Source organism: Schistocerca serialis, chromosome 8, assembly GCF_023864345.2.
Source record: "Schistocerca serialis cubense isolate TAMUIC-IGC-003099 chromosome 8, iqSchSeri2.2, whole genome shotgun sequence".
NCBI classification, from domain to species: domain Eukaryota; kingdom Metazoa; phylum Arthropoda; class Insecta; order Orthoptera; family Acrididae; genus Schistocerca; species Schistocerca serialis.
Genome location: NC_064645.1, coordinates 599,055,139 through 599,067,329, shown reverse-complemented (window position 1 = coordinate 599,067,329; position 12,191 = coordinate 599,055,139). Strand labels below are relative to the sequence as shown.

The following is a 12,191-nucleotide window of genomic DNA, read 5'->3' as shown; positions in this document are numbered from 1 at the left end:
TTTTTGTTTCTGGGCTGTAGTATTGGTCTCAAGTTTAATCTGTGGTCACAAACTGGTACAAAAGATCTTGTTGGTTGCTCTGAAAACAGGGTCAAACATTGTTTGGACATTTCCATTCTGAGAACATCAACAGCACACTAGACTGCAACAGCCATATAAGTCGGAAATCGCTGAGCATTGCCTGTCAGAACTCCACAGCATGGTTTATGACCAAACCAAAGTCCTGACACAGATTTCCAAATACTGGGACTGTGTCAGCAAAGAAGCCATAGAGTTTAGAGTAATGGAGCCACAACTAAATCATGACAGCGGTTACATCCTTAGCAAGGCGTGGGAACCCGCGATCACCCAGATTAAGAAGAAAAAGGATATTTCCCAGAGTTTACCGACTTTGGGCGAGGAGGGAAGAAAATGAGAGCGGTGCCGGCAGACCCTCCTGAACGAGAAGCCCTAGGACGCAGCGCCCAGACGACGGGAGAATGGACGCTGCACCTGGACTGAGCGCGGGGCGTGGACTGCACCGACTCATAGGAAGTGCCTGAGGGACGAGCGGGAGGGGGATTGTCCTATATATACATGGTGCTGGCCCACCGCCAGTCAGTACATCAGTGCACCTGATGATGGCAACGTGGTCGACTGCCGAAATATTGTGTCCTATGCACGCTCATACCAGGCTGTTCAAAAAATGGCTCTGAGCACGATGCGACTTAACTTCTGAGGTTATCAGTCGCCCAGAACTTAGAACTGATTAAAGCTAACTAACCTAAGGACATCACACACATCCATGCCTGAGGGAGGATTCGAACTTGCGACCGTAGTGGTCGCTCGGCTCCAGACTGTAGCGCCTAGAACCGCACGGCCACTCCGGCCGGCCAGGCTGTTCACCCGAGATTTATTTTGTCATAAAAGACACCTGGAGAAATTGAAGAATCACATCGCATCTCAAGCTGGAAACATCCCCCATGCTGTGGCTAAGCCATGTCTCTGCAATATCCTTTCTTTCAGGAGTGCTAGTTCTGAAGGGTTCACAGGAGAGCGTCTGTAAAGTTTGGAAGGTAGGAGACGAGATACTGGCAGAAGTAAAGCTGTGAACATGGGGCGTGAGTCGTGCTTGGGTAGCTCAGTTGGTAGGGCACTTGCCCGCAAAAGGCAAAGGTCCCGAGTTCGAGTCTCGGTCCGTCACACAGTGTTAATCTGCCAGGAAGTTTCAGTCACATCACATACCTCTACGGGGAGGAGATGTATCGCAGCATGAAAAGGATCGACAAGCTGCATCATCGGAGAAGTTGTCTACTGAGTTCTTTTGTTTTTCTTATGAAATGCCGAGAAGAACGTATGGTACCCAATTTTTGCTAGGATCAAGCATCACATCGACTCAGCGGCTGCCAGAAGAATCAAGAAACGTGCCAACCTCGCTTTGGTACGAGAGAGAGTTCGTTTCACGTGGTGGCACTTGGACACTACCAACAAAGAACTCCTACAATTACATCTACAACTGGCCAACTGGTTCAACCCCTGGGTGTGGGATTGGGTTGATGGTGTCACATGGGCCACAGCAGATTCAACCCAGAGAAAGTCAGCCGAATGACAGGCATCCAAGTTTGAATGTATATTGGAGAAACAACCTTCTGATGGCAGCGGAAAGACCATCATCAATATCACTAACAAGGGCCTGGATGATGATGCTATTTTGATTCTTAAGAAAGGATTGAATTTCGCTCTGACTCCTAAAGATGTACCCATTGCTGACATCATTAGCACAGTGGAACAAACAGCTGCTATACTTCCACCTGAAGCTGCTGAAGAAGTTCATCGCGAAACCTGCAGAGCTCTAACCAAAACAAAGCTGATGAAACCGAACATTTCCTACAGGGAGAGGGCCGCCATATGGGAGCTAAGAGAAGATCTGGACATAGTAATATTACCTGCAGATAAGGGCAACGCAACAGTGATCCTATCCTGACAGGATTATGCTGAGAAGATGCGAGGCCTACTTGGTGACAGCGCATACCGCAAGATTGACACCGATCCTACCAAGAGGGTCAAGAGGAAGACTCTGGCGCTTCTCAAGGATTCTGGCTTTCCTGACGAGATAACCAACAAGCTAAGCTCGAGAGCTGCTGTTCCTCCTAGACTTTATGGACTGCCGAAGGTGCACAAGGAATCGATTCCGTTCGTCCCATTGTCAGCAATATTGGCGCCCCAACATATCTTCTCACCAAGCACCTCAAACAACTGCTTAGCCCTTACGTTGGGAGATGTACACACCACATCCGTAACTCCGTGGATTTCCTGGGACGCATCAACAACCTTACGCGTAAGGAATCTGACATACTGGTGAGCTTCGACGTGGTATCTCTATTTACTAAAGTTCCGTTACAAGAATCCTTGGAACTCATCAGCCAGAAATTTGACGAAGAGCCCACCAACCTTTTCAGACATGTTCTGACATCAACTTACTTCTTATTTGATGGTGAATACTATGAGCAGACAGAAGGAGTAGCCATGGGGAGTCCACTCTCACCCGTTGTCGCAAATATGTACATGGAACATTTCGAGGAGGAAGCTCTTGAATCAGCACATCTAAAACCCATCTGTTTCTTTAGATATATGGATGATACCTTCATTATCTGGCCACATGGAAGAGATAAACTGGCAGGCTTCCTCACACATCTCAACTCCAGACACGAGAATATTAAGTTCACCATGGAGATGCAAGTGGATGGGATGCTCCCTTTCCTAGATGTTTTGATTGGAAGACAAGCAGACAGCACTTTGGGCCACAGAGTGTATAGGAGGAAGACGCACACTGATTTGTACCTACGTGCGGATAGCTGCCACCACCCGGCACAAAAGAATGGTGTGCTCAAAACTCTTGTACACAGAGCTCACACCATCTCCGACAGGGACAGCCTCCAACAAGAATTGGACCATCTGAAGACCTTGTTTCGGAGGAACGGTTACAAGGAAGGGCAAATTCGGAAGGCTCTACATCCCACACCTGCAGCACCGCCGGAAACTGAGGATGAACATCAGGAGGAGGCGGCCTTGGCTATTATTCCATTTTGTGGGGCCTTATGCAGAAAAATTGGACGCATTATACGTAAATACCAAGTGAAAACCATCTTCCGCCCTTCAAGCAAAACCAAGAGCCTTCTTGGTCTACATAAATCAGGGGTTTATCAGATACCGTACTTACTCGAATCTAAGCCGAACTTTTTTTTCTGGTTTTTGTAATAAAAAAAACCGCCTGCGGCTTAGAATCGAGTGCAAAGCAAGCGGAAATTCTGAAAAATATTGGTAGGTGCCACCACAAATAACTTCTGCCGTCGAATATATGTAGCACTACACAGGCATGCTTTGTAGGCACAAAGATAAACACTGGCGCCAAAACCTCTGCGTCAGTAAAAAAAAAAAAAAAAAAAAAAAAAAAAAAAAAAAAAAAATCAATGTACTACAAAAATCGGACTGGCAAGACTGTTTGGGATGTTTGTCAATATGGCCAACTCTACGTTCTGATTTTTTTCCTACCTGTGAGAAGAGATGGTTGCTAATAGGAACCTGATGAAATGTGAATCACATGCAGTATTCTCTTCACCATAAGAATAATATGAATGTAAACATTTTGCCATGTATTCTTTTGTGTTCGCTGCTATCTCATTTAAATGTTGTCTGCCTAATAAACTACGAAACTAGAGTGAGACAACAGCGAACACGGAAAAATATACATATCGTGTCATGTTTATATTCGTATTATTCTTATGCCGAATAGTGATACAGTCAGAAATGAAGCGCGGCAACTGACTAGCTTTTTAAATCTAAGATGACTCTAATTTCTGCGCAGAATTTGATGTACTAAAGAAGCGGCCGCAAAGATTTTCAAACGGAGAAAAATTTTCGCCTAGCTCTCGTTCAGAACATGTTCTATCATACACAGTGTATTATTTGGTTCTTGTTGATCATTATCAAAGAAAGCAGCAGTGTAAATAACAACAAGTAGTTGTCTCTTGCCATTGTTTTGCTAATGAGACGATTCCTCTCTTTTTTTTTAAATTGTAAGCGGCGGTAGCGCGCACAAAGGCAAGCCATGCCACGAGCGGCGACAGGCCGTAAACACGCACTATCAGAATGCGACAAACAATGCATGACACAGTACAGTAATGCATTTTCAGCTTAGAGTGACGTAAACACCTATAACAAAGAAAACGGCACTTATCAGATCAAAGCAAAATAAGCAATCGATTCAAACCAGACGAAGCACGTGAAAAAGGAAGGGTACCCGTATAAATACCAACAGAGTGCCTGACACATAGCAATGGCTACCTGGTAAAGCTTAACAGCTAAGCTTATGACTCTAACCAAACTACCGTAGCTGTATTGTCATTCATTCGACCTAATTGTGTTTCATATTATAATGGACCAACTTTGTTTCGATTTGGAGGTGCGGCCTAAAACTTTTCTCTCCCCTTGAATTTCGAGTCTCAAATATCACGTGCGGCTTAGATTCGGAAAATTTTTTTCCCTTTATTTCGAGTCTCATTTTTCAGGTGCAGCTTAGATTCGAGTAAATACGGTTCCTTGCCAATGCGGAAGTGTATACATAGGTCTGACCATTCGTACCATTTAGGACCGATACCGAGAACATCAACAGCGCACTTGGCTGCAACAGCCCAGTAAGTCGGCAATCGCTGAGCATTGCCTGTTGGAACTCCACAGCTTGCATTATGACCAAACCAAAGTACTGACACAGACTTCCAAATAATGGGACTGTCATCAAAGAAGCCATAGAGATTAGAGTAAGGGAGCCACAACTAAATCGTGACAGCGGTTACATCCTTAGCAAGGTGTGGGAACCCGCGATCGCCCAGAGTAAGAAGGAAAAGGATATTTCCCAGAGTGTACCGACTTCGGGGAAGGAGGGAAGAAAATGAGAGCGGTGCCGGCAGACCCTCCTGAACAAAAAGACCTAGGACGCAGCACGCAGACGGGGGGAGAACGGACGCTGTACCTAGACTGTGCGCGGGGCGTGGACTGCACCGACTCATAGGAAGCACCTGAGGGAGGAGGGGGATTGTCCTATATATACCTGGGGCCGGCCCACCACTGGTCAGTACATCAGCGTACCTGATGATGGCAACATGGTTGATTGCTGAAATATTGTGTCCTATGCGCACTCACACCAGGCTGTTCACCCGAGATTTATTTCGACATAAAATACGCCTGGAAAAATTGAAGAATCACACCCTTATATCAGTCTATGAATCTGCATGGTTCTACAAGTCTCTTTCTCTGCTCTTAGCTGTATTTAGCTCGGAACTGCTGTTCTTGCCGAGCCTAATGCTGTGGACTTAGAACTCTCCAACTGCTGGGCCAACTGGGAAGGCCTCCTTCAGCTGCCATCGGCTTCCCTGGGTCTTGTCCAGTGCGGTACTGCTGTTCAGCTGTCATAACTTGTGCAGGCAGACTTCTTGCAGCCTGCCTCTGCCCTGGGCAAACTGTTTTGTTGTGAGCTGCCTCTTCTGCATTGGGTCTTCAGTGTTGTCGCATGTGGCCACGATGTTCTTGCATGATGCAGCTGAGGCAATGTTCCCATCCTCCTGGGTCTGCAGTCTTGCGATGTCATTGACACTGATGTAACTGCTTCCTCCCTTCTGCTCGCTGCCAGCCCATTGCCATGAACTGTGTTCTGATCACAGTGCCTTCCTTGCCTGGATGTGTACTACTGACACTGGTAGGAACTAGCTCACTGAGGCAATGATCCAACTACTGATGTACTCTCAGTAACAAATTAGTGGTTTGCCATGCTGTTTTTCTGACGTCTCAGCACTGACTCACCACTTCACTTCTACCCTCACCCTTTATGGTGGCTTAACAGTGTCCTGACTTTGATCTAACCTGTTCTACCAACCACCAAAGTGGCCAACTAACCTCGTCATTATAAGTGGTGTCAGAGGGGTCAGTCACCTCTACGTTTTGGTGACTGTGGAAATATGCCAGCTGCCGTCCCTGGAGACGGTGGCTCAGTTACTACAAGATTGCAGTTTCATCAGCATGCAGTATGGTGAGTGCAGTAGTATTACTGCGAGGATCACGGAAAACCAATGGGTTGGTTTTGCCAGGTGTCTTGACTCTAGTTGTATGTATAATATGACGAAAATTAATGCAGGAGGTGTTCTGAGGTTATATGTCAGTTTGTGATATTTGGAACAAGCATGTACTTTGGTTTGAGCAAGGGGTATGGCTCACTTTGTTAAGTATGTGGTAGTGGTAGCCATGAGTAGCCATTCAGGTGGAATGTTACATTGTAATAAGTATTTTGCTCGTTATATATTTTAGTATTTGCTTGATTGTTTTACTTTGTTCTCTTGTTGTTTCGTGTAACTGTTAGAGGGTCAACCGTATCAGTTTCAATAACACAGTGGCCTGCCCTGTATTAAATATTGCAAATCTTGACAGCTCGAAGGGCCAAGTTGTTAGCAAGGATTGTGGATACGTCTAAGCAAGTACAGGCTGTGAAAGCAGACCAAGCATCTTTAGCAGAGAAAGAAAAAGTTAAGAGGGGACGCAAATGGGATTGGTTTAGTCCAATTACTCATGCAAAATCTGTGCAGAGGCAGAAAGAATGGGATGCTTGGTTGGAAGAAAGTGGTGATTGCTCCTCCAGCAGTAAAGAATTCTAGGATTTTAAGGAACAGGTCTACATTTAGATTTTCTGCATCCACAATACATCCAGCTATCGCAGATGTAGTTAAACCTCTAAACATTTTGAGGAATGAGGAAAGGTGAGGTGATTGGTGGAAGGATTTAACAATTGATTGTAATGAGACTCTTAAGAGATTAAAAGAGAGTGCTAATGTTATGGAAGTTAGTGTGAGTTTACTTCATGTGCAAAGTAGTGGCATTGTGAAAGTTAAAGGAGAGTAGTGTAGAATTAGCAGATCACATTTCATGTGGAGTCTGAAGTATCTGTAGTGCCAGATGAAGTAAATATGTTCTGTATTGAAGTGTTCTGTATTGAGAGTGTGAGTAGCAACATGGGTGATGTTGATGTAGGTGGAGTAGTGTCTACGCCATTGGGTGATAATGATTGTTGTTTACAGGCCACGGAGCCTGAGACAGGCGTACAGGGAAGCACATATGCCATTGATTTTTGTGTCATGCAGAGTGCCACTGCAGATAGTAATTTTATTGTAGATACTACAAGGGATCCACAGGGGGAGAAGAAAGCTGATTCATTGCTGTTGGTGATGGCATCACCGCCCCTGAAGGGAGGGCTGGGACTGAATCATTTCAGGAATGTGTACCTCAGGATCAGAATAAAGTTGATGACACTTGCAGTGTTATTGGTACGGAAGGTAAGAAAAAAACTTCGTGTAGTTTTTCTTGAGCACACAGTTGAACTTGGGAAGACGTTTTTTTGGCTGAAGGAGAAAGTTGCAAATGATTCATTATTGCAAGAATGGAAATAGAGCCAAATAAATTGTGTATAGCATCGTTAAGATTCAATTCACGTGATAAAAGGAAGTTGGCTTTGATGGGAAAAAGTACAAGAAAGAATAGCATTACAAGATCTAGTCAGTCTACAATTATTAATAAAGTAAGGGGAACCATGGAACTACCAACCAGTATATTAAAAGTGGTAGTACCATATGCAGTTTTTGTCTAAGCATAGTTTTAAGGACATGTGTTCTGAAAAACAGAAAGGGAACTCTTTAACAGACCTCCTGATAAATGAATAAACATGCTGGATATCAGAAACAACTGAGTGAAACGAACTGCTGAAGAAGGACTTGTTAAAGGAATGACTGGGAAGGAAGCATTTGTAATCCTACTTTATTAGCTGTAAGTAGCAGTTCAGTAGAATCATTGCTGTATGTGAAAATGAGAGTAGGTGATTGAGTAACCTGTAGCAAATGGTGATTAGTAAGTAAGGATAGGATAGAGAAATACTTGAGAAACAAAGAGAAGTGTGAAATGTAAAGGCTTATACAAGTTTGTGTATTGTAGAATGTTTTCAGTTTGTCAAGATGACTGAATTTAATAATGTCATTGTACTAGTAAATAAGTTATGATTTGGTGGACTCAAGTTCCTTTAAGAAAGCCAGAGAGTCCAGTGGAATGGGCGTGGAAGATGATGTTTAGATTTAAGAACATAGCCAATGAATCTTGTAATTTAAGTGAGCTAGTGTGAGAGGGAAGATAAGTATATTGCATATAATTGTCAACTTGTAAATGTATGTTGAGATGTTGCAGAGAAACCAAGAACAAAAGTCAGGGTAGATTTTCTAAATAAGGGAGGCATGTTGTGCTGCATATAACTCACTTGGCACAGCCGAGGGAAACCGAAAAGTCTTCCTTGGCTACTACAAGAACCAGATAAATAGCTCAAGTCGAGCCAGCCGAGCAAATTATACCATGGCTGCTTGCTGTGGCAAGTACTACGGTTGTGATGCCAAGGTGGTTATTTCACACTGTCACCGAACACAGTGACCAGAGGTGCAGAAGTATCAACACAGCAGACAGGCAGAGCCACCATGGTGCAGGTGGCCTGGTTGCTTCACACTCAGTCCATGGTTCTGTTGTGACTAGTGTGGAAGAAACCAATACCATAACAAAACTAGTAATGGCCCAAGCATGTATAAATATTCCTTATTTTCAATTAGAGGTATTTCCATCTGCTGCAACCAGCTATAAGGAGGATCCTATGATGGTTCCAATCTTCGTTTCTACCAATTTATGAGTCTCCATTGTTCTACAAGTCTCTCTTTCTGGATGTAGCTGCTGCTAGCTGTGATACTGCTGTTTGTGCCATATCCATTGCTGTGGACTTGGTGCTCTCCAGCAAGGCGGGCCACCTGTTGGGCTTACGCCATCTGCTGCTGCCTTCCACCCTGGACCATCCAGGGCCATGCAGCTGTTCAACAGTCATCAGTTGTGTGGACAAGCTTCTTGCTGACTGTCTTTGCTCTGGGCAGACTCTGCTGTCATGATCTGCCTTGTCTTCATGGGGCTTCCAGTGTGGTAGTACACGCATTGATCAGGCTCACCCAGGACTATTAGTGCCCTATACTTGGTGCGGTTTGTGCAATGCCCCATCTTGTTGGGTCAGCACCTCTGTCAGGCACCATCTCACCACACAACTGCTACCCTCAATCTTTGTGGCAGATTACAAGCATCCTGACCTTGTTCTACCCTGTTGCACCATCTGCCATAGTGCCCGACCAACCCACTCATTAAAATGACATTGTCCAGAAAAGTTGTATCATTTCTGCATAATTCCAGAAGTTCTTCACAAATGAGCAATTGTTTGGACTCGAGGTCATGGGTAAAAATTTTCAGGACTAGTTTTGCAGTCACTTTCTTCATCCGATATTCTTCAGTTACAGTTTAATGGACAATGGTTTTGGACATCCAGAGTCCGAGCTGTAAGATGAACACTCATTCTATGGCCTCTGATCAAAAGTTTGCATGTCACACAATCTTCACCTTTCAACATTGTAGGTTGTTCAGAGTGAGTTTCATCATCGACTTAATCCCGCTTTACAAAAACGCACTGTGCCACTGAAACAGCAGTTGGTTTGACAAACATTCACCCCCAAATGCCTGTTCGATCATTGGATATGTTTCAACTGTGGTCTTGCCAAGTTCCATGCAGAATTTGAGTGCGTATTGTTGTTCAAGTGAACTCTCCATCGTGGCTGTAACCAGGCAACCAAACAGAGGTTAATATAGGGACATATTCTGCCTCTCCAGGATCTCAGAGGGAACTAAAATTGGTTGTACTGAGGAGCCAACAGCTTCCACAAATGAGCCTGGATGAGTACATCTTAGTCTGATCAATAGGAGCATCAGAATAGAAGGGTAACATTACTTTCTGGACAAACATTTTGTATACATGATTGCTATTTTTGGAACTATAAAATGTTTTAACAAGTAATTACAGCATCTAATAATTTATCTAATAGCACAATAACATTAACAGAGTCAAAAGCATTTTTAAATGCAGCTGCATGTTTCTTTGTTTCTCTACCGCTAATCATTTCATCAAGAAACTGAGCAGCTGCCACCCTGGTGAGTTCATTTTGTAAGAAACCAGTTTGTTTCTCAGAACTAAATTGCTTTTGTCCAGAAAAGTTATGGTTCTATTTTAGATTACCTTCCCCAATATGTTAGAGAAGACCAGCGAAACAGAGATTGACCTAAAACTTTTAGCGAATTTAATTCATTTGATAAATTTTCTTTTCTGTTTGTCACCTTTCTTAAAAGCTAGGAATAATTGAGTTTCAGTCTTTCTGGAAAGGTAATAGTTTAAATTACACTGTCAACTGCTGCAGACAGAGGTTCACAATGCTTCTTAGAGATTCCTAAAATGTTAATGTTTATTTTCACTTCCTGCAGAGGTTACTGTTTTAGTGAACAAATGCTACTGGTTATTTCTCTGCTGTCAGTGGAAAGAAGGTACATGTATGCTTAATGTTAAGGTCACCATAACATTTGTCACTTGTTACTCTAAAACTAGTAATTACATCCCATATGTCAGCAGTCAAGTTACTTGCATTTTGGAGCTCACTATTATTATAATTGCTTCCAGTTTCAGTTAACAAACTATTATCACACTCATTGTAACTGCTGAAGGCAGCTTTAAGTTTGGGATTATTGTCTTCTATAGTTCCAAATTATTATAAAGTAACTTCTCCTAATCAGATAGTCTCATTTGTATGATTTGTAGTTTTGACTTTCGTAGCCACATCAAAGCAGTAATACAAATCATTGGTAAAATGATAAGCGACACATTTTTTGATGAACTACAAGGTGAATTGTAATGCGCTCTTAAGGCTACTGATTTATCATCATATGTTTTACATACACACTGTTCCTTTTCTTGCCAGTTTGGGGTGGGTGTGAGGGGAGTGCTATCATTTGAATGAAACTGAAGCTGCATTGCATGGTGATCAGAGATGCCAAACTCCAGGACAGATGTGCTATATGAAAAACTGATCATGCTATTTATTATATTTTCCAGGCTTGTATTTTTGTTATCATTTTTATAATGTGCTCATTTGATAGTGGGATCAGGCCAATTTAATTGAGTTACAGGTAACTCATATACAAAATCCGCGAACATCCTGAAAAATTATATGAGCATGCAGTTACACTAGATACAAACAGGAAGTGATACATGGATTCTTTCCTGGGAGGATGCTTTAAAATACCTTTGGGACTGACATCCTCATCTTAAAAACAACATACATATAGGTATAACAATATTATGAAAAGGATGGTTGCTACTCACCATATCGCAGAGATGCTGAGTCACAGATAGGCACAACAAAAAGACTGTCAGAAAGTGAGCTTTTGGCCAACAAGGCCTTTGGTAGAAATAGACAACATATACACACACACTCACTCAGACACAACTCACACACACATGACCACAGTCCCCGGCTGCTGAGGGGGATTGGTTTGTCTTTCCTGCTAAAAGAAGCTTAGAAGATCATGGACAGAGGGCTACAAATACTAACTGTTACCAAAGTACCAGTGTACAGTTACCACCAAGAGAAAAAAATCAGTCAAATATCACAAGTTCATAGTCTTTCCCATATGTAAATGCCAAAAAGCATACCTTTCATAACACACTCGAAATTCATAGAACATTCATTCTGCATATCTGATTGATTTTTTTTAACTTCACAAGTTCTCAGTAACTTTTTAAATTTTTTTTGCTCATTGCAGTATTAGTATAAACCTAACATTAATAGGGCCTTGTAAATGCCGATGTCTCCTTTCTCTCTGAGAAAAAGCTGTTTAATTGCATTGTCATTTTTAAATGATTTAGTGACTGTTAATATTGCAGCTAGTTGTAAAATAACAAAACTTAAGCAATTATAAAAATTTTAAATTAATATGAAGCATCTTTTTATAACAAGAAATTTAGTTTCCATAAATACAATAAATCAATTCTTCTTTTTCCATTTTATATTTCACAATTTTTAGGTAGCTCAGTACATAGGGGAGATGTGTCGTTACCTATTGTCTGTACCACCGAAGCCTGAAGATACTCAACACAAGGTTCGCTTGATGTTTGGAAATGGTCTTCGCCCACAGATATGGAGAGAATTCACTAAGAGATTTGGAATTAAAAAGATTGGAGAATTTTATGGTGCAACAGAGGGGAACTCAAACATTGGTGA

General features: G+C 42.5%; 1 protein-coding gene across 1 annotated transcript in view; it reads left to right on the top strand.

Annotated features, from left to right (window-relative positions):
* Positions 1-12,191, top strand: part of LOC126416577 (long-chain fatty acid transport protein 1-like) — a 322,517-nt gene that overhangs the window by 264,749 nt on the left and 45,577 nt on the right. Inside the window, exon 6 of the mRNA XM_050084327.1 lies at positions 11,995-12,187. Coding sequence (XP_049940284.1) covers positions 11,995-12,187 — 193 coding nt within the window. The remainder of the gene's footprint in view (positions 1-11,994; positions 12,188-12,191) is intronic.